The sequence below is a fragment of the Notamacropus eugenii genome, chromosome 1 (assembly GCF_028372415.1).
Source record: "Notamacropus eugenii isolate mMacEug1 chromosome 1, mMacEug1.pri_v2, whole genome shotgun sequence".
In the NCBI taxonomy this organism is placed as follows: domain Eukaryota; kingdom Metazoa; phylum Chordata; class Mammalia; order Diprotodontia; family Macropodidae; genus Notamacropus; species Notamacropus eugenii.
In genome coordinates this window covers 41,434,241-41,458,544 of record NC_092872.1, presented here as the reverse complement: position 1 = coordinate 41,458,544, position 24,304 = coordinate 41,434,241, and the positions used below count along the sequence as shown (strand labels likewise).

At 35.5% G+C, this 24,304-nt stretch overlaps 1 protein-coding gene across 7 annotated transcripts in view; it reads right to left on the bottom strand.

Annotated features, from left to right (window-relative positions):
- RFX3 (regulatory factor X3) overlaps positions 1-24,304 on the bottom strand; it is a 330,189-nt gene that overhangs the window by 164,352 nt on the left and 141,533 nt on the right. For all 7 annotated transcript variants that reach the window (XM_072597449.1, XM_072597443.1, XM_072597457.1 and 4 more), the window contains exon 2: positions 9,271-9,395. In XM_072597449.1, coding sequence (XP_072453550.1) covers positions 9,271-9,387 — 117 coding nt within the window. In that variant the 5' untranslated portion in view covers positions 9,388-9,395. The remainder of the gene's footprint in view (positions 1-9,270; positions 9,396-24,304) is intronic.

The following is a 24,304-nucleotide window of genomic DNA, read 5'->3' as shown; positions in this document are numbered from 1 at the left end:
AGAGTGCTAACTTGTTTTGATGGTCAGCAGCAAAACCTTTAGCTAAGATCTACCCAGAAGTGTTATTTCCATTTTTGGTTATCTGTTCCCTTGAAACACCTTACCTTTATGTCGATAAAAATTAGCAGCTCTGATTCTAAAAATGAATATGCTCTTCAAAAGCTAAAATCATTATCTTTTGTTTTTAAAAGTACTCTGCAGAATTCATTTAAAAATGTAACCTCATCTCATAGTGTGTCAGCCATGGTCTTAATTATGGGAACACTGTCCCCTCAGGGAACCGAGCCAATAGCAATAGAGTCCCAAAGAAGAACAAAACAGAGAAAAATGTCTTTGTTTCAGTTGATTATATGAGATAATAGTCCCAAATGAAAAGAATTCTATTCATCTGCATCAAGGCCAAGATAAAGCAGAAAAACAAACCTCTTGGCCCTGGACAGAAGGGAAAGACAAAACTGTAACCATCCGCACACTGGCTAGTTCTTAGCTCTCCAGACTGAGCAGGCGTTCCATTTCTAGGGTCCATTGTTCAATGCTATTGATCCAGCTTTGATTCAATAGTATATGCTGTTTGTTCCATGTTTAACACACCATAGGCAATCAATAAATATTTAACAACCCCCATCACTCCAATCAAAAGAACTCTCAAAGGGCTCTATTACTAACCAGCATGGTCTTTCTTTGACTGCAATGCTGTCCCCTACAAGGGACGTAGCAAATAGAGGTAGTGTGCTGCCACGAAGAGAGAGAGAATATTGCTGAAGTGGATGTCATTTTTATTAAATGGAATTGAAAACATTTTGGAGAGAATTTTTAAGGCCTCTAAAAACTATCTCAACTCATGAATATTTATTTACATAGAAAATATCTGCTTCCGAAGGATTGAAGGATCCATCTGTAAATAACCATGAAAAATAAGATCAGGGTCATTATTAATTTAAAGCTTATTATCACTGGTCTCTTGCCAAACTGACACCATTTTGATAGGGTTTTTCACCTACATAAAATGTCATCTCTCCCCACTAAAGGAGGTCTGCAATTATAAATCACAGACTTAAAAGCTGAGAGGACTCTTAGAACTAATCTGTCGAAGACTGCTTATCCTGAAGCTGAGAAAAACAAGGACTAAAGAGATTTGTTGACTTGCCCAAAGAGAAACTCTCCCTGCCTCCAATACTTCCCTTCTTCTGCAGGTGATAGCCTCCACCCAGCTGCCAAACTAACATTCCTAACACACATTTCTGACCATGTTACTATTATGCTATGCCACATGTCAAAAAAAAAAGTTAAGAAAATTATCCAAGAGATAGAATTATATATGTTTCAATGCTCTTGGAACTTGTTTCATTTAAATCTCATTGAAAATCTCTGGGCAATAAGCAAGGCTAGAACTGCAAGAATAGATTGTCTGTGAAAGGCATACTGATGTTTGATTTCATGATGAAGAATAAAATATATGTCCAAATCTTGTGAAATCAATGACAAATCATGTAAAGAAAAGAAAAAGGAGGGCATATTACATATTAAGCTTTTTAACAGACAAAATGTGGTAAGGGTTATTTTATGTGAATAAGTAATTCACACACTATGGTACAGTGATAATAATTATTGCAGTAGTAGAAAAATATCTCTTTTGTATGATTGCATTAATGTAACTTTACCATTGCTAAATGTGCATTTAACAATGTTGTATTTTTACAGTTTTATCTATTTTTCATCCTTAAAAACATTTAAAATGATCAACAAGAATAAATTTGCAATATTAATTTGCTAGGTCTATAAATTGTAGATACAGTCATAAGAACAATGTGTTTATTCTGATTTTTATTTTACATATGATGCTTTTGATTGTCTTTTCATTGAATAACAGAATTTCAGATCATATTGAATACTATTTCACAAACTGTTGTTTTTTACTACTTGGCAGTAGTCTCTTAGAGGAAAAGAAGAAGGGAAAATGGTTGTGGTAAGATCACTTGAAATTTGGACAATTCGTGTTTATATCAGAATCATGGGTTAAGATATGGAAATAATTCTTTGTTTAAATTTTCTAAAATCAACTTTAAAATTATTTCAAAGCAATAAGGAAAACCCAGTTTACCAATGTGTTCAAAGCATTATTTTGCAGAATGATAGCATTTCAGAGAAAGGGAATTCAGAAGTCATCTATCAGAGGTTCCCAAACTTATTTGGCCTACCTCCCTCTTTAAAAAAAAAAATCACTCAGTGCCCCCCCATCCCCAGGGTTAGGTAAGGGTTAGGTTAAGCCATATTTTTATTTAACATCTTCCAATTGCACCCAAGCCTACTACCACCTAGCCTCCCCAGATTGGTCTAGTGCCCTCTGTGGGGTGGGATCATCCACTTTGGGAGCCTATGGATCTGAACAATATTCTTTTCTATAACATAATTGACAAATGGCCAATTGGTTTAAAGACCTCCATTGAGATGGGGGGAAAAATTCAATACTGGTTTTTCACTTTTTGAAAATTCTAAATATTAGGAAGTTCTTTTTCCTTATACTAAACTTCAATTTGTCTCTTTGTAATTTCTATCCACTGCTTCAAGTTCTATCTGTGGGAACCAAGCAGAAATATCTATTCCTTCTTCCACATCACATCACTTTAAATACTTGAAAATACCTCCATGTCCCCCACCTACTTTTCTCTGGATTAGACAGATTGAGTTTCTTTAAACAATATTGAAATGAATGGTATGATAAATATAATGCTCTTTAGCTTGTTAATGTTGTTCCTAAAATCTCAAAACTAAACACAATGTATATATAATTCCATGAACGGATGTGGGAAGGAAGAAAACAATCATGTATTAAGTGCCTACTAAGGCTAGGCACTGGGTAAAGTGCATTACAAATATTACCTATCTCATTTGATTCCCACAGCCCTGGGAGGAAGGTACTGTTATTATCCCCATCTTATGGTTGAGGAAACTGAAGCAGACAAAGATTAAGTGACTTGCTCTGAAACGTCACACAGCTAGTGAGGATTTGGACTCAGGTCTTTTTTGAGTCCAGGTCCAGAGCTATATCTATTGCACCATCTAGCTGGCAAAGCAGTTAAGGATCATAAGGTTCAATAGGATCATGGATTTAGTTGAAAGGGATCTCAGAGTCAAAGACTATTGAATTCAACCCTCTTATTTTACAGATGAGGAAACTGAGACCCACAACAAGGTGGTCATCTCACTAATCCTGGTTGTTACTGATTTTTTAATGTTTCTTGATTCAAGTCATAAGAAAAAAAACATGTTAAGCAGTACAGAGCCACATATAGATTCCTGGAGGTTCTCCTTCCAAGTTGATATTGAATGATGAATGGTCATTCAATAATTTCTGAATCTACCTATGGGTTTTTTAACCTACATTTTTCTATTTGTAAAAAGTAACAATATGAGAAACATTGTCACATGCTAAACATGTCTAAAACCTATATCATTGTCCTTATTGAGTCCCTCTTTCTAATTTCACTATTTCTCTCAAAGTCATCGTTATCTTAGAAACCTAAGTGTGCACCTTTAGGAGTTATCCTCAAATCTTCCCTCTCCTTCATTCCCCAAATCCAATCTGTTGCAGTCTTACCGGTTCTTGCTTTAGAATATCTAGAGAAATTTTGCAGACCACAACTACCTTAATTGGTTCATGTTTCTCATCACCTTTTCCCTGAACTATTGGAGTAGCTCCCTAATTAGTTTCCCAACATCCAGTCTTTTCCCTATCTAGTCCATCCTCCAGTTACCAAATTTGCAATTTTTTAAAGCATGAATCTGATCGTGTTACTTCTCTTCTCAAAAAGTCCCAATAGTTTCCTATTTCCTATCGAATAAAATACCAAAGTCTTTTTTTGGCCTTTAAAGACCTTCCCAATCTTGCAACAATCACCTTGCCCTTTATGCACATTCAGTTCCAGTAAAACTGGCTGATTTGTTGTTTCCAGTAAACTACATTTTTATCTCTCACCTTTCGGTCTTTGCACAGGTTCTCTCCCATTCCTGAGATGCTTTCTCCTCCTCATTTCTACTGCTTGGAATGCCTAATTACCCTCAAAGTTCAGTTCAAATGCCATGTCTCATAACGGTTTCTCCTGTTTCAAGTCAAGTGTGATTATATCCAGCCTTCCTCATTCAATTACTTTGTTTTTGTTTTGAACATATTTTGATTTTGTTACCTGCATACATATTGTTTCCACCCAATAGAATATAATCCCCTGTCACTGAGGGCACAGACGTCTCTCTTTTGTTTTGGAATCCCCCAAGGCCTAGCATGTGTCCAGCTCAGAGTAGGCACTTAAACCCTTAACAACTCAATAAAATGTTTTGCTAAAAATCTAAGTAAATTAAGTCTATGGACTCTTCCTGATCTGACAATGTAATAACTCTGTCAAAAAAAAAGAAATGAGGTTAGTTTTGTGTGATCTGGTCCTGATTTAAGCCATTCCGATTCTCTGTGGTCACCACTTTTTTTAACAGATGATCACTAATCATTTCTTTAAAAATGTGTTCTAGAATTTTGCCAGAAATTAAAGTCAAGCTCACTAGCTAATATACTTGTAGACTTTATTCCATTCCTCCCTTTAAAAAACATTGCAGCAAAATTTGTGTTCTCCAGTGCTATAACAACTGTCTCATTTTTCATGGTCTTTCAAAGATTATTGAGAATAGCTTAGCACATCCAAGTAGGATTTCTTTCAGTGTCCTCAGATGTAGCTCATCAGGGGCTGGTCAACTGATGTCATCAAGGACAAGGCTCTCTTCTTACTCTATCTCCCTACTTATCTTGGGTATTAATTCCTTGTTATCCATTTTGTTCTGTCCCTTTTAATCTCTTTGGAAGAAAAAAAGAAGAAAAATATGGAACGAATAGTTCATGACTATTTAGCAGTGCTAAAATATTGAGCTATAGCAGTAAGACAGAAAAAAAATGAGGAAATGAAGACAGTCAAAGAAGAAACAAAACTATCATATTCTATCACTAATATGATGGTGTATCTAAAGAAACCTAAAGAATCAAGTAAGTATTAGTTGATACAATTAATGAATTCTTCAAAACTGCAGGATATAAAATAAATCCATCAGTATTTTTGCATATTACCAACAAAACCCATTAGGGATAGAAAGAAATTCTATACAAAGTCATAACAGAATGTCTCAAATACTTAGGATTCCTCTACCAAGATCTACATAGGATCTTTATGAATGCAAATACAAAATGTTTATGGAAATAAATATATACCTGAGAAAATATTAATTACTTATAGTTAGGCTGTCCCAATATTAAAAATGAAAATACTGCCCTAAATTAATTTGCTTGTATAGTGCCCTACAGAGAAAAATGCATATCCATTCTTGCGAATGAGGAAATACACCTTTGTCTTCAATTCAGACCTTCTGTCTTCAGGCCATTAACGGGACAGAAGGGAAGAGCTTGTGCTGAAAGGGATATCTTGGGATGCATCTAAAGAGGTCCTTAAGACTTGAGAAAAGCCTCAAACAAAGGGATCTCTGAGAAACACTTTGTGGTCCTGGTTCTTCAGCACAACTTGGGTTCTGGTCCCTAAGAATTCCCAAGGAGCCAGAGAGAAGTAGGTCTTCCATTTTCCTTGGCACAAGTACGTGATATAGATGTACAAATTGTCAGAACCTGACCTACTAAAAATAACAAAGTGAACAACGTTTCTCTTTAGTAAGCTCTTCCCTTGGGCTAGACCTAGAGGTCCTCTAACATAAGAAATACATGGACTGTCTCATTTTACACAGGAAGGAAATGAGACCAAGGAAGGTCGAATGACTTGTTCAATGTCCTCATGCAGTCCTATGTTGGACGAAGGTCCCCAGCATGGTTGCTCTGGCTCCTCCATCTCAAGATCATCTTCCTTTACCCTCTCTTTACCCAGCCTTTCTTGAATTTTCTTAGGATCAGGTTCTTTAAACCTAATCTAATTAATCACTGCTAATACGTAAGTGAAGACTAATGAGTTATTGTATCATGTTTTGGTGGTCAGGGAGGTGACCTTACCATTAAGAGTTGACTTTTTGGTCTAGTTATAGGTCAAGATGACAGCTGACTCCTTTGTAGTAGTTTTAGTCACCTGGATTTGGAAGCTGGTTTCTTTTTTTAATAAACTGATTAAGTAGAAATCAGCATGCTGGTTTCTAGGTATTCAGGGTGCCAAAACACTTTTACTAGCAATGACAATATAAAATACTAAAAACTCCAATAGAAAAGTATTATAGTTACAGGGAATCCCTTTGGGTTTCTGAATAGCAGGGTGATACAATCAACATGGTGTTTTCCTAAGGCAGTGGTATGAAAGTTATACTGGAGAGGAAATAGAATCAAGTTAATTTCAAGACAGTCAGTTCATAGACTAGGAGAATCAGATTGAATGCAAAGAATCACCTTTAGATAGCAACATGACCATTCCAAAATCCTATAGAAACTACTGGCAGTGGTTTGTAGTTGTGAAGACATCATCCTACAGACTGAAAATTCAAATGACATCTATACATTAGCAATAGTAGATATGGTATAAGACCACGAGACACTAATAGAGAGCTAATCTCATTTGTGATAGAGATTTTGCATTTATAGGCATGTCTTGTGAAAGCACTAAGGGGGATTCAAATATGTTATTTGCTAGGGGGGAAAAGGATAACAAAATATGGAAGAAAAAATTTTTCCAAATAAGACTGACAAATTGTTTAGAAAGATAATCTCCAGGAAAAAAAGCTCATATTAGCAGCTTATGTGAAATATAACTCTTTTTCCCTCACTAGGAGCAAAAGACAAACTGAGGACATGGAAACTATACCATGAGCAACAGTATTTCCATATCCCTTCCTCTCCACTGAGACTCTGTCTCTAATTAGGCATGATAGGCTGCAAAAGGAGGGAGTTTCATCTAAATCTATGTGGTGAAGCAAATTAAGATAATTAGAACTCCTGTAGCTCATTTGGTCCAGGATATATTGTGGTATGATACAATGGTGTCAAATTCAAATAGTAACAGGGGCCACTAAACCATACATAACCATCCCTGCAGGTCACATATTGACTTAGAAAACCACATATTAACATCATCTATGTTCTTTTTTAAAAGTTTTATTTAGCATTTTATTTTTCCCTAGTTATATAAAAACAAATTTTAACATTTGTTTTTAAAACTTTGAGTTCCAAATTCTCTTCCTTTCTCCCTCCCTCCCTTCCCTCATTGAGAAAGTAAGCAATTCAATATAGGTTATACATGGATCACCTATGTTCTATTGTATTTTTATTTATTTTGCTAAATACTTCCAAATTACACTTTAATCTAGTTTCAGAGGCTGTCATGTATATGTTTGACACATTTGGTATACTAAATTAAATGGATTTAGGAAAAACTGGGTTCAAATCCCAACTCTGACATTTAATAATTTCATGATCGTGAGCAAATCAACTGCTCTCTCTGAGCAGTGTTTTCTTTATCTGTAAAATAGCAATAATAATACCAATAAATACCTAGGTCACAGGGTTAGAGGGTCAAATGAGGTAATATATGCTATCACTAAGGAAATTTTAAAGTCAGTTATCACCACTCTTCCTCCACTTCATCTTTTGTTTCTTAATTAAGTTGCCAACTACATTTAATTTAGTAGGGTCACTTAATATTTTTTTTCACATCATAGCAGCAAAACACAGAACAGAGAGAGCATCTGAATTAACAGTCTAAGTTGACTACTCAGTAACCAAAATCAAAATTGGTTATTATAATTTTTGAAAAAGAGATAAGAAATGAAAGATTGATTAGGAATGATAAACTGAAGGGGATAAACTTGACAATTTATTGAGTGTGACATTTAATTGTTATCCTTTGCAAAGGATGATAATGAAAGGTCTTGACTAGCTATTTTTTGCTCTTGTTATATGGAAGATTAGACAGTATCCATTCCCTTCTGAATTAGTTCAAGATTATTTCACTAACCTCCACTTTTTCTTTCAGGGTTTTTGCATTAACATAATAAAAGAAAAAAAACCCTAAGTTCTTTAGAATCTCAAGAAAGTCTTAGAGACAAAAAGATTCTTCTTAAAAAATAGGTATGGGACTTTAGTGGTTAACCCTCTCTCCCAGCAAAACAGAAACAATGGTAATGCATATTTTCTCATTAAGACAATCAAAAATATGTTTTTTGTCCCTTTCCTCCATTCTTACCAATAAGAGAAGGTGATTCTGAGATTCTTTCCCTCTGTTAAAAAAAAAAAAAAAGATGATTTTCCCGAGTCCTTTCAGTTGTATCTGAGTATCTGGGATTTTCTTGGCAAAGATACTGGAGTGGTTTGCCATTTACTTCTGTAGTTCATTTTAAAGATGAAGAATCTGGGCAAACAGGGCTAGGTAATTTGCCCAGGTTCATAAAGCTGGTTAAGTGTCTGAGGCTAGATTTGAACTCATGTCCTTCTAACTCCAAGGCTGTTGTTCTAGCTACTGTGCCACTTAGCTGCCCCCCTTTCCCTCACTACACACATGCAATAACAGCAATAATATTAAATAACTTACAAAGCACATTGAGATATTCTATACAAATTAAAAATTAAAGTTGAAGCTTGCTACATGAATTTTCCCTTTTTTCCTCAACAGTTTAGAAGAAATGACAAACCAAAGTGTTTAAAATCTACATGTGAATCTGTTAATTTTTATAAATGACATTTTTTGCCAGCACCTTTGAAAAAAACTTAAATTCTCAAGACAAATAATAAACATTTTAAAGCTAAAAATGTATTCTCACATTTAAAATAGTATGAATCAGATCCATACACTTCTGAGACAGACTTGTTTATATTAAACATTATTTGCCAACATAATAAACAAGGCATTGTGCTAAGCACTGTTCAAAACTGAAAGGCAAAATCTTTGCTCACAAGCAGTGTCCATCCACTTTTATGTTACCCATCTTAAGGAGAAAATTGTCCTTCAATTTCAACAACTTCAACATTTCATAAATACAAAACAAGGATTCAATATATTTACTAAAACCATTTTTGAAAGCACAACTACAATGCTTCTTTTGTTTGTTTTTAAAGGGTTTCAATGCTCCAAGATAGGAAATAAGCTTGATTCGGAAAAAAAAATTTCTGAGGATATATCTGCTTTAGCATCAAATAAGGAAAGTCTACCCAGTTCTCAAAGTCACTGATTCAGCAACTATCTCCTTGAAGGTATTTACAGAAATGCCACATGGATGAGTACCATGCCTTGAGTAATGACAAGTGGTGCTTACCTGTTGCTGTACAGGTACTTGCTGTACTACTTGGGTGGGCACTGCTGCTTGACCAGCCACAGATGTCTGTAAAGTCACTGTCGAACCTGTGTCCGACCCAGTCTCTGATGTCTGCATGATGGTTTCTGAAAAAAAATGAAATCAGAAATCAGGTTGAAAACACCCTTCCTCATGAAACTGCCTTATCCACATTCTAAACCGCCCCCACCACACACACAGGAAAACAAAAAAGCAAAAACAAAACCTCTTATCTCTACAGAAACAAATATGAATAGCCATTTCATTAGGTATACCTGTGTGGGCATTTTCAAATACCCACTGCACAATTTTAAAGTGTAATCTTTCTTATTATGGGTGTGAAGGTTGTAAAATGAAAGCAAACCAAATAAACATTATTATTAATCTAGCATACCTAATTCTATATAATGCTATAGTGAGGTCTGTGATTAAGGAAATGTTTCAAGATGTTCTTGCTAGTTTGAGTATTCAGTTCTCAGAGATAACACTGAATCTAATCTAATGCAGCCTAAAATAAAGCACTCTTTATGGGCAGAGTTTTATGTTTTCAGAATGTCAGTGGAGGAATACAGATTGATAAATTAGTGAAGTGAAAAGTTCATTTAACCAGGGACCTAGATTTAAGTCATAGATATTTCACTACTAGTGGTGTGACCTTGAGCAGACCACGTAACCTTTCTGTGCTCAGTTTCCTTTTCTATAAAAGAAGGGGAGTATCATTTATCTCTAAGATCCCTTAAGGTTATAAATCTATGGTTGTATGAATGGAATATTTTCTCTTTACTGCAAAAAAAGCTATCAGTGATGGCAGAACAAAAATATTGCACCATGTTTTAAATTTTTGAAAATTTCTGTAAATGTCAATTTTTGGAAAAAATTTTTTTTGAGGAACAAATAATCATAACCATTCTTCAATAGCAATGCAAACAACTTCTTATGATTTTCATCCTATAGTCTTTTCTATCAATTCATAAAATTCTTTAGCTAGAAAGAAGTTCAGGGATCTTATTTTATTGATGAGGAAATTTAAGTCAATAGGAGTAAAGGGATTTGTTGAAGATCACACAGATAGCTGCTGTCAATCAGAACAAGAAAGATTGTTTTTGGACTTCCCCTTCCAATCCTCTTTTAACTTATATCAAGTTGCCTTGGTGACAGTACTTTGATTTATCAGAGAGTCCCTTAGTCTTTTGTTATGAATGACCCTAAACTACTATAGATGGAAAAAGGAGAGAAGTAGAAAATAACATGTGCATTGTAATTTAAAATTTACAAATACATTTTCTTATTAATGGAAATATTATTGTCTCAATTTTACAGAAGAAATAAGCTCAGAGGGATTAAATGAATTGTCTGTTGTTAAATAGAGCCCTGATTTGAACTTGTGTGTAATCTGAAATACATTGCCTTTTTAAAAAACTGCAACAAGAAACATTTGATTTTTAAAGAATTATAATAAAAGGATTATAATGAAATGAAGGGGATGTGAGATTCTGCAAAACCTAAAAAATGTTTCAAACAACAGATAAAACCACAGTTGCCTAAAAATGTTTGATAATTCCATTCAAATTCAATAAATGTTGCATTAGTGGTGTGTGACAGTATTTCACACATAAAACTCATTCTTAATTAGCATAAGAACATAAACCAGTGCTACTCAAATTTTGTATAAGGATACCACTGAATTTGGATGAAAGCTCCACAAATTACAAATCCATAAATCCCATTCCTGTGCAAAGTACAACTTAGATTCCTCATCATAACATGAAAGTGAACCTGGGTTGTCAAAGGTTTTACTCACAGAGCAAAAGCTCTGGGAACTTCTAACAGACTGGAAAGACTTTGAGAACACTCTTCCTGACGACATGCATTCTGCTCTCCATGGGCTAACTCAATTAAGTAGAGAGAGGTTCATCTCCATTACAAATATGATTGGCTACTGGCTAATTATTCTTTGGCCATGGAATCTCATTTTTTTTTTATCTTTTTTTTTTTTAAATAGAGACCACAACCTATAAACATTGTCTAGAGCAGTGGTATCAAACTCAAGTAGAAACAGGGTCTGCTAAGTTGTGTGTAAGGATCCTTGGAGACCACATGTTGACTTGGAAAACCATACATATTCATATGTACACATATGCAGATACATACATACACGCATGCATGTTTATACACATATATGCATGTACATATTAGTACTATGTTAACATATTAAAATCAGATAGGAGTTTCATTTCAATCTGGTTTGGGTCGCACTTGTCAGTGTTGTGGCCTGAATATGACTCACAGGCCATGTATCTGACCCCTCTGATGTATAATGCTTAACTCTTGGTATTCTAAATCTAAGATCTTTGTCCAATGCCCAACAAATTAGTGGAACAACCAAAGCATGTAAGTATGGATATTCTTATGATAAATGGACAAAAGTAAATTACAGTTAAATTAAAGGATGGCTTACAGGTTCTTCTTTGAAAAGCTTAAAAAGGAAATGCTAGAATTGATCTCATCATGTTCCCAAAGGGTAATATGCAAAAGCAATTTAATAAGATAACTGATCATCTTGTCTTAGAATAATAAATATAAGCAAAAAGAACTATGAGAAAGAAAAAGGAATATTATTTGTCAACTTCTGATGCAGAGGATAAAAAAAGAAATTTTATAAGACTCTACAAACCATGTTAATAGGTACTTTGATGTGCACTGATTTTAATGAAGAGGCAGGCAAAGAACAACAAAATGTTAGCCAAAATGGGCTGGATTTGAGAAAGAGGCCAAAGGGCTGTAGACTACTCAGAAGACTCATCCCTTTTTATTAAGTATATTTTCACTTAGAAGAGAGTGCTGGACATAGCTAGCACTAAACCTCATCATAAGAAAAAAATGACCACATAATTTCTTTTTGGTCTTTATAGTTGATTTCACTGCTGTTGGGAAAACCTGGCAAGTAAATCCCCTCTAGTAGTCCAGACTGGCAAGTCATCTGTAACTTGCAACCTTTGTGCTGAGAATTCAGGTGACTCACCATAGGACACACACCGCAGGTAAGTGAAAGGAAGGAGTGGAACAATATAAAGATAATGACTGGCTCCTAAGGATGGGAATCATAACAGATTCTTTCAAGTGAAAATCAAGATGCAAGGTTCAGAGGCAACACCCCAGGAAGAAGAGAAAGTAGCAGCTATCAATGCTTAGTCCTGTTCTATTCAAGAACATGGTACGTTAGGCAGAAGTGCAACTGTATGTGCCTGAAAGGTCTGTCCCTAGGGGACACAATGGGTAATACTGGAAAGCCAAAGGCTTAGGTCCAACCAGATGCAAATGCATATCCTTGCAGGTATCAGAAAGTAAAAATGGAACCAGAGAGACGGCATGTGCATGTGCGTGTGCGTGTGTGTGTCTGTGTGTGTGTGTGTGTGTGTGTGTGTGTGTGTATGAGAGAGAGAGAGAGAGAGAGAGAGAGAGAGAGAGAGAGAGAGAGAGAGAGAGAGAGAGGAGTTTTGTATTGTTTCATTATTGAGCAGATCTTGAGGTTGAGAGGGGCAGATTGATCACTTTAGCAGAGCTTGATATAATACCCAAGTGCTATCACTGCTCTTATGGCTCTGAAATAGGTTTCCAACAAGTTCAGCCTAACAATTCATTCAGTAAAAACAAAATGGATGAAAAATACCTATTGTCCAGACTGACATATGCCTAGTTTTTCACCTCTATAAAATCCTTATGAAAATGAGCTATGTATGTTTTGAGGGTATCATTGACAAAAATAAAGGTGATACACAACCTTCCATGAACATTCCTGTGCAGCAGACCGTATAATATAGTCACATAAGTAAGTGAAAAATACAAAAAATGTAAAAATCATATATGTTTATTGTTTATTAATTTTAGAAGTTTGGTTTGACTCAGGACAGTAAAAACTAAGCCTTAAAAGCTTTCTTCCTGAATAAAGAGTTTCTCAAGTGAATCTTAAAATCACATAATACTCCTTGATAAGCACAATCACAGATGCAATTTTGTTGGATGATTATCTAGTTCTTAACAACAAGCAAGGAATAAAACAGGGAAAACTATGCAGAATATTCTTGCTAAATTCCAAATGGAAGAGATTTTCCACAGGTAGTTTTTGTAGATGCTCCCAGGGATAATTTTGGATAATTTTGTGCTGAATGAATTCAGTACCAGTATATTACATTGGCTTCTCAATGAGATCTATGGTTTCTCAAAAGACTCAACCATAACAACATCTATGGAAAAACAAAATAGATGCAAAATACAGTTGGAAGACCAGTCCACTGAGTTGGTAAATAGATATCTACATTTGTTCAAAAAGCATTTATAAATTACCTACTACATGAAAACAACTGTGCTGGATGCTGGGGATACAAAGGCAGAAACATAATAGTTCCTGTCCTCAAAGAGTAAACAATCTATTGAACATATTGGTATCTCAGCCAGACAATGAAGATGGTTTATGAGCAGGGCTCAGAGTTCATTGAGAGGAAGAGAATGTCCTGGGTTACATTTGAGAAATTAGGTAGTCTTTAGCCACCTCAAGCTATTCCCCATTTTTGATCCAAATGTTCTCCAGTGCCACAGTGTGGGTACAAATCATTGAATGTCATAATTTCTGGAGAGTGAAAATTGTAAGTTATTCAAAGAACAATGGAGAGATATGCAGGGGGCACAAGAAGGCAGCAGGTATATTTCTAATTGTTATCTCAGGGCAAAAAAGTCATAAATGTTATTCAAAAATCTCTGATCTGAAAAGATGGACCACATATGTGACAAGAGTGAGGAATAAAAGCACAGCTCAAAATTTACATTGCAAAATATAGAAAGACCCAGAGTAGAGATTTTAACCTGAGGTCCATAAACTTTATTTAAAAAAAAATTTGTAACTGTATTTTAATATAATTCATTTCCTTTGTAACTCTATGCATTTTATTTTATAGATTTAAAAACTTTATTCTGAGAAGGCTCATCAGTTTCACTAGACTTCCAAGGGTCCGTGACGCTTTGTCTATGACAAAAAAAAAGACTAAGAAAATCCTGCTCTAGAGAAAGGCATCCAAATTTTTGGATGGATTTTCTGAGGAGGTTCTGTGGGAGGACACAGAATGAGAAAGCCTAGATGATCCACACTGATGGGGAAATTACTCACATCAATGACATCATAAATCCATTGAAGTTAAAGTATCTGTTCCCACTTCTGAAAAAAGATCCTGAGAGTAGCACACTTTGACCTACTTCACTTTTGAAAAACCGATCTTTGTTATTTCTTGCTGCTGCTAGAGAAGAAAAACTGATCATAACAGGAGTATATAATTGGAGAATGAGGGAGCAAAACAGAAATACTGGATATAAACTTCATAAAGGCTTCCTGTAACTCTCTCTCCCTGAATTCTGTCTATGATGGTCTCCATTGCCTTGGTCCACTTGACATTTGGAGGGAAGCCAACCACACTGCTTCTCATTCAAGTTGGCAGTAATAGTGGCAACATTCAAGCTGTGGTTGGTGAGTTTCCAGAAATAAAGTCATTTGAATAAAAAGTGCTCCTCTTATTTCCCTCACTACTGGTTGGCAACCTTATTTAGGCACTAGCAAATCTTTCCTCTCACATCACTGACCAGCCTGACACCAACTGACAGAATCTTATGAGCTCTGTACACTATATTTGCTAAACCAGTGGTTCATTCCACATATGTAAATTTTTCAAAATAAAAATTCCACACAAAATTTAAAGAAACATCACTAAAAGCACTTGCACTAAATCCCCTAACTCCACTATTAGGTATGGCTTTGCATGTTTGCTTCTATACATCAAAATTGAAAATTGACTCAAAAATCATAATCCTTAACCATCTATGGATTTTAGACAAATACGTTATGTAACAAGACGTTCTGAAATGTTGTAAGTTTCAAGCTCCAGAATCAGAATGTCAGAACTAGACGAGGCAACAGGCCATTATCAGTCCAACTCGTACTTGAATAAGAATTCCCTATACAACATTCCCAGTAATTGGTCATCTAGTCTTTTCTTGGAGACCTAAGGTGAATGGAATTCCACTGTCTCCTAAGGCAACTGATTCTATTAGACTTCTGATTCTTAGACAGCTTTTCCTTATTTCAAGGTTTATTATGACTCTTTGCAACTGCTACCCAATGCACCTAGCCTTACTGTGTGAGGCCATGAAACATGAGTCTAGTCCTCGTTAGAATTGAGAATCTGAGCCTCAGGGAGCCAGGCACAATGGATGGCCAAATGGAAGAGGACTCAGATTCACTGGTGATCTAGCTACTCAGGGAACTAGAGGGTTTGTACCATGGAAGAACCTGATTTCACACTAGATCTCATCTCATTTTATATTCTGGTTCTCATGGAAATCTAGTTTTCTTCAAATGACTCAAATGGCTGGCCAGTGTGGGTTCTGCTCCTTTGTACCACCTGCCACATCCCTTGCTCCTCACTATTACTTCCAGATCCTCATTAGGCTGCCATTATGGCAACCTCTCATCTTCCAAGGTTCGTATGACCCAACTCCATAATGTCATCCTTGTTGCTATAGTATATGGGCTGTCAGGTCACCATTCTCCTTTCTAAAGGAGTTCATTGGTGACTTTAATCTTCCTCTGCACAATTTCTCATATTCTCACACTTGAAGACATCAGTATACACATTTTGATTTCCTCTCAAATGCTTTAGAATTAAGGCTTCTCAATCTTCAATTCCCAAGACCTACAACTTCATTTTACCTCATTTTTCCACCATTTTACCACCATTTACCTGGGTGGCCATATCTTAGATTGCACTATTAACCATAACTATGCTTTCATGATGATTTTCAATGGTAAAATTCCCATGTTCTGGTCATAATCTCCTTTCTTTACTTCTCATCACCTCCCTTCTCCTAAAACTATACATTTTCTTCACTGTGACCTCCAGTCACTCCATCTCTTTGCTCTTTCTTCACTTTTTTGTCTCTTCAGAATAACAGGATCATAAGTTTAGAATTGGAAGGGACCTCATATATCAGTTCTAAATTGTAGGTCCCTGTTATTTTCTCCCTCTTGCTGTTGAAGGCCACTGAGTTAAGTTAAATGACTATGCCAATTGGATCTATAAATTCATTTCATCTCATCTCAACTGGTCCATTGACTGCTACATAGCAATTTTTTTTTATCCCCTGGTCTATAACCTTCAACATTCCCCACAGCATTGTTTCAAACCTTCTCCCTCTCTTCAAACCCCAGATGCTTTCCCCACCTCTTTCTTTGATTCATTCTGAGTTTTCTGATCTCCTCTAATCTATACCTCATAAACCCTCAACATCATTACCCTTTCTTTCTTTCTTTACTCCAGGTCACTGAGGATAAGATGGTTCTTATCATTTTCAGGACCAACCCCTTGTTGTGTTCACAATCTCTTAGTCCTTGGGAAGCTGGCCCCACCAATTCCTTCCCTTCCATCAATCTTCAATCTATCCTTTTCTACTAGCTTCTTTTATTCAGGTATCCCCATCACTATAAAAACTGCTACTTGGTGTTGTCAATTCCTCAAGCTATGCTATGTTTCCATATATCTCTTTCCTTACACTGCCAAATTCCTAGAAAGAATCACCCACTCTCACTGCCTCTACTTCCACCACCTACTCATTTCTCAACTGCAATCAGGTTTCTGATTCCACCAATTCACTGAAATTTCTCTTTCCAAGGTTAGCACTGATCTCTTAGCTGTTAAATCTAAAACATTTTTCTCAGTCTTTATCCTACTTGTGTACTCTATGAGTTCTGACAGTTTACTGGTCACTATCCTGCTTCTGACTATTTGGCTTCTCGGACCTTAAATTTTTCCTGCTAACCCTCCTAACCTTTCTTGGTCTCCTTGCCTAATTTGTCATTCACTTCCTTTGACTTAAATATTGGTATCCATCAAGGCTCTGCCTAAGCTTTCTTCTCATCTCCCTAGACTCTCTCTTTTAGTGATTCCACTACTCCAGATGATTTAGCTATGTCAATACATATGATTCCCAAATCTACACACAGAACCCCAATCTCTCTCCTGAACTACACACATACATCATGAACTTTAAGCAGGATGTTTCCACTTTAAGTGGTCAATTCCACATTAAATATGGAATTTATAATCTTTTCCTCTGAACCTACCCCTCTTCCAAATTTCTTGATTTTTTAAGGAAACAGTTATTATCCAAGGAACCCAGGTTTGTAATCTTTGAATTTTCTTTTTCTTTCTCATTCACACCCATATCCAATCAGTTGCTAAGTCCCCACATCTACTTTCAGATAGATCTCATATTCCTCTCACTTATATAATTACCACCCCAAACACCTCTTGCCTAGACTATTGTAATAGTATTTCAATTGGTTTTCCTCCTAGTTTTTCCCTTTTCAAATTCCCTTGCCACTTAAATGGTGCGGGAATGGTATGTTGGAAGTAGGCTGTGAAAGGCTTTAAAAGACAAACATTATATTGGAGCCTTGAAGCAACACGGAGTCATTGAGGTTTACTGAGTAAAGGAGTGACATGGAAGATTACTTTGGCATCCTTGTAAAGGAAAGTTTGGAGAAAAGCCAAAAGAAGTCTTATTACAGGCCACATACATTGTCTTTTTGCTTTATTTTACTTTATAGAGTAGGACCAAATATGAAAAGTTAAATTGGGTGCATTAGAACTTGGAGTGGTAAGAAACATGCTTTTGAGGATGACACTGCTCACAAATTATAGCCGAGGGAATATAGATCAGAGAATTTACACTGGAAGTGACTTTACAAATGATCGAGTCCAACCTCCTTCATTTTGCAAGTGAGCAGACTCAGAGGTTACATGAGTTAGCTGGGATCACACAAGTATAACAAATAGCAGACCCAGGATGTGACCATAGATCTCCTTATTCCAAACCCATGGGTCTAATGTGTTCAGAAGATAGTATCTTTTGGAATATCAATCTAAAATATTTGGTTAGTATTTCCAAAAAGGATAAATATCTTATCTACTGTACTGAAATGGTAACTGTTCCTCTTTCCAAATGAAACCCATAATAAGTACTTTGCCAGAAGCATTTTCATTGATTATTTCCATGGACTGACTTAAAACAGCAGATCACAATTAAAATGTTAAAGCATGTTTGGGGAATATAGCCCCACTTGCCAATTTCCACTAAACAGATCATTTAATCCCAATGGTTTAAAATGGGTAGATTCAAAGGTTTTGGGTTTGTTTCCAGCATTTCTGTAATGCATGGTTCACCCACAGAAATTAATGCCTTAGTGTGTTAACAGGTTTATTAACAGAGATAACATGCAATGGTTTGTATCTATATTTTAGGTGTTTCGATTCATCTAGCAGTTGTTCCTGAGGCCTTGTTTATGTTTGGGAGTAATTTAGTTAGTTTACTTCCTTCACAGTACTCCTTTTCATGTGATATTTGTTTATCAGTCACACTAATCCATTTTGATAAGCTAAATAAACCCCTGCAGTTCGTCAGGGATGCAGCCCATATGTAAATGAGCTGTATATTATTGCAGGAGAGACATGCACAATTTCAGTCTAGTCATCCTTGCCTAATGTGGCTGTCAGGTGTGTCACGAGCAACAGATGCTCGTTTGACAAAGGACCTTTTTATTCTGGCTAATTAAGCAGTTGGACACACCCGCCTGTTAATGGTTCTGCTTTGTACAGCTAGCTCTGGCTGAATCATGTGAATCTACAGCTAAATAGGCCACATTTTGAAAGAAGGCTAATTAACCCCTCCAAGAAGGAAAAAAATATTGCACAAACCCAGCTGCTGAATACAAGATTAGCGTTTCTTCAATTTGATGGGCAAAATCCAGGCAAAGCAACTGTGTTTGGAACAAACATGCTTTACTTCAAGTTTTGAGGCATTCACATGTTCTTTGTTAAACTTCCTGAAGATTATTTAATACACTCCAATTCACAGTAGGGTTCCTATTGCCACACACAATGTACATGCCAGACTAAATGGTTTAATAGTCTGACCTAATCAATTACCTATCAAATAGAGCTCCATAACTGAACTAAGTAAAAAAAAGTAGGTATCTATTTAATTTTTATTGGAGTCTTTCGTCCTGAACTAATTTGCTCTCCTAAATGGCAAAGTTTGCAAAGTTTGGTTTCACTATATACACTTTATTGTCTCACACTTTAGAATGTAACAGGTTTTAATTCAACATGGAGAATAAAGGCCTGTAATTTACTTTCAAATGCAAGAGGCAATTTTCTTTCTCCTTCTTCTAAAAAGACAAAAGAAGCTAGATCAGAACTCAAAACGAACTAATCATCTAATTAAACTTAGGATGATAGCAATTTAATTGACAAGTGAGGATGCTAATCTAGATTTTGAACATGCTTTAAGAAATTTTTTACAATAGAATTAAGAACCCTACTCAAAGGAATTGCAGAATTGACCCTAAAACAAAAATTAAATTCTTCATAATGATGGTAGTTCCCTCCCACACTGCCATAAAAAGAAAGAAAACCTTTATTTGCTGTGCAATCCCACATAGGCAGAGATTCATACTTATTACAACTGAAGGACAGCATCCTAAAACTTTTATTCCTGATATCCTAGTTTAAGCACCTACATTCTTGATGAGAGAAACAAGAAATTTTCTTCCCAAGCTGTTCCCTAAGAAATATATATATATATTTTTAAAAAACTACTTTAATTTAGTGCATAATGCCCACAGCAACTGTTAGATCTATTTTTCTGAAAATTATACAACCAAAATGAAAAGTGTTGGAGAATTTGTTTTCTCATGACATTTAATTTCATGAATATAAAATTGTTGGAGCTGCATACATTTGTGTTTGATGGGGAGAAGAGAGGAACCTTCACAGGTTAATAGCTGGACATAATAGAATTTCAGCATTAAAAAATATATAACTTTTTTCTGCAATACATTAAAAATGTATAATACGTATAATATTAAAATGTATAATATGTATAAATGTATAATATGGCATTATAATCAGGAGGGTCATCGTATTTTTTTTAGTTTCTAAAAAACCATTGTACCATCTTACACTGACCAGTAATTTACCTGCAATTAAATCTGAGATTCAGTCATTTACAAATAAAACAAGATGTGTGGAAGAGAGAGGGAGAAATAGCATAAATTTAAAGATTTAAAAAGGATTCTTTATTTTTTTTTTAAAAAATCTTTGCTGGTTTATTGAATCTTAATGTTCTAATTCTCATGATTGTGTAAAATAAATCTATTGTAGCAAACTGATTTGTAAGAAAAATGATTGAATGATAATGGTGTAGATTGTTCAGCAGTCACCTTCCTGAGATAACTGATGACAGTGATTAATGCTGGTGATGATTAATCTGTGCACTGGTAACATATACAGGTTGCCTGGGTAACTTTTTTACTTTTCCAAACAAAGGTTTTCTTTTTTCCTTTTTAAAAAGCCAATTCTTTTCTTAATCAGAACAGATTATGAAAGTCTTTCTTTCATGAGGAAAAATTAAATTATGTTAACAGTTTTCATCTTAAAGGCTTAATTCATTAAAAATAAAAGCAATCTGTTAACACATAACTCAAGCCACATTTTATTTAGAAAAAGCAAACAGATGAAATTGCATAACAGATATATGATGATTTATTTAAATCCTTTTCTTAGTTCCAAAGAAAAAATAGAATCAGTCACATAAGTGGCTTCTGAGGAATAATAACTAAGGAAGTACTTCTTGGTCACTAATATTCTCATCCTTTACCTTTTCCTCTTTACATGAATTAGAAGACATTACTGTTGTATCTAGATAGTATTACATCAAAAGTTAGCAGCTTGCAACACATGGCCAGAAAGTCCACAACAAGCCTTATTTTGTCATTTAAATGTAGCTGTCTTTGTGTCCTCGATGCCTGGTACTGTACCTTGAACACAGTAAGCACTTAAATGCCTGCTGAATAAATGAGTGGATGAATGAAGACAGGCATAAACCAGAAGATAGTAATATTAGATGTGTCCAGAACTAGATGACTTATAAGACCACAAGAAGGTTGTGTTGATTGATGAGTCTATGTTAACTTGAAAGAGCTTCTTCAGGTGGCTGTCACAGGGCCCTCTCCTTAGCTTATGTTTTATATTTTTACCAAAGACTTTGATGAAGGCAGAACTACCATATCTATAAAATTTGGATGAAAAATCTGGGAGTAAAAGCTATTGTAACATGACAAAATCAGGATAAAAATGATCTCAGCAGGCAGGAATGCTGGGTTGAAACTAACGATGAAAAATGAGTAACAAATGCAAAATCTGGCATTTGGGTTAAAAAAAATTACTATAAGTACAGAGTAGGTTTCAGCTATAAGACTCTTAAAATCTAATTCAAACAGTCAACAAACACTTATGAAGCACCCAGTGTGCTAGGTGCTGTGTATAAAAATAGTTAAACAATTCCTACTCTCAAGGACTTTAATTCTATTGGGGGAGATATCATATTACATATATGTGCATATTTGTAAGTATATACATATATGCATAAAATATATACAGAATAAACATAAAATACATTATTCTACCAGGTAGATCATACAGTGCTATAGTACAGAGCAGTTAGGTAGGGAAGGTAATAGCAGTTGAGGATAGCAAGACAGGCTTCATTAAAGTCAAGCTTGAGTTGTGTGTTAAAGGAAGACAGGGATTCTATAAGGCAGAAGTGAGGAGAAAGTACTTTCTAGGCATGCAAGACAACCAGTTCAAAGGCATTGAGACAGGAGAGTGTCATGTGAGAAGTATAAAGAGAAGATCACGTACGTAGGAAATATGTAGGAGTATATTGGGAGGATACAGAATATTATATATGTACGTATGTATGCAATATAATTATATAGACTATATAGAACAAACATGAAACAAATTATTTACAAGGTGACTATACAGTGCTATAGTACAGCGTAGATAGGTACAGAAGGTAATAACAGCTGGGCACATGAACGAATGATTGACTGAGTACCTATCATGTAAGAGGCACTATATTAGGCACTAGGAAAGACAGAAACAAATAGAAAGTTGTATCAGTTGGGAAGGAGACTACAGAATCAAATATGCTTTTTTTGGTCTCTCTTCCTCTAAGGTTCCCACTTCCCTTCTTTTAGGGTTGACTGCTTTCACTACTCCATCTCAGAGCTAAGTTGCAACAGAATCCAAGGGCACTATTTCTTATCCCACTTATAAGCAGCAATACCTTTTTTCCTCAAGACTGTTAAGCCATGGATGAGCAGTTTCTAGCAATACAGGCATTTAGAGTAAATAACTATTAGCCTTCCCCTTTAACTTTTCCCCCTAGTTGAGTCATTTTTCAACTGCGTTTGACTCTTGGTTCTTCCATTTGGGGTTTTGGAATGGTTTGCCATTTATTTCTCCAGCTCACTTTACAAATGAGGAAACTAAGGCAGAGTTAAGTGATTTGCCCAGGGTCCCATAGCTCTTAAGTATTGGAGATTAGATTTGAACTCATGAAGATGAGCGTTCTTGATTCCAAGTCCAGTGCTCTCTCCACTATGCCGCGTAACTGCCTCATTCTCCTAGTACTGAATGAGAATTCTACCCCAAAACCAAGGCATCTTTTTCTTGCATTCTGTATCATATCTGGAAAATAATTCAGCATTTATCTTTTAAGATCATGGGCAACTATTATGATATGGGATGGGAGGGCCAATACAAAGAGATGGAGTTGGGCAAGGGCAGATGTTGGACCCAGGATGACTGGAAATTGTGGATTCCCACAAGAACAAGACAAAGATCATGGTTTTCTTACGACTGTTAAGGGTCCTTGTTGGCTTAGTGGGAGGTACAGGCAGTAAAACAGATTTCTACTTTTCTTTTACACATAAAAGCTATCTCCCTACTTTTCAAATCTACTTTCCCAAATGGACATTTTCTAACATCCTCCCAGTCTTCTTCATCCTATTTCTTCCTTCCCTTCTTTATAAAGGTCAGAGCATCATAGACTTAGAGCTAGAAGATACAGTCCAGGCCCCACATTTAAAGATGAGAAAAGAGACCTGCTTGAGTTTACATAGGTAGAAAGCAAGGATTGGCTAAGGTTCCATGACACCCAATATAGCACTCTTTCTACCATCCATTAAAGACAACAGAGATGTTTGTTTTTCCTCACAGTCAACATTCCCATTCTTACTCTGTGCTTGTGCATGGGTTGTCTCCCATGATTAGTATGTATTTTCTCCTCACTTCTAACTCCCAGAATCCCTAGACACCTTCAGTTCTCAGGCCAAAAACCCTCTTCTTATTGAACCTTTTCTTCATCTTCTCATCTGCTAACTACACCCCAAGCCAAGCTAAATTACCTTGCAATTTACTTTATACATATTTTGTATTTACAATCAAACACGTTGATTCCCTTAATGTAAATGAGTTTTTTGAAGTCAATGGGCCATTTGTTTTCACTCCTTGTATCTCCAGCACCTAGCATAATGTCTGGTACACAGCACATAATTAATAAATGTTTGTTATTTAATTTATTCCCCCCTCTAATCCAGTGAAATGAGATCATAAGATCATACACAGATTATAACTGACAGGGACCTTTACAGACCATTGAATGCACCCTAGCCCCATTTTACCAATGAAGTAACTGAGGCACAGAGAAGTTAAATGTGCCTAAGAGATTACCAGATTTATATAAAACAAGTAATACTGTAATTATCAATATCTCTAGACTAACATCTCATTATCCTACACTATAAACAAATTGTACTTTAAAGAAATTCCTATTACTCTCACCATCAAAAATTTATTTGACAAATGATAAGAACACGAATATGGTTGTGATTCACCTTACAAAACTCAGCAAACACTGGCTGTAAAGAAAATTCTTGTCAGGAAAGGTTTATCAAAGACTTTTGTTGTAAAATTAGAACTGCATCCTCTAAGGTGAAATGAAAATCACATTAATAATTATACAAACCTTTAAAAGTCATACACTAAGGAAAAATTACAGTTCTCTG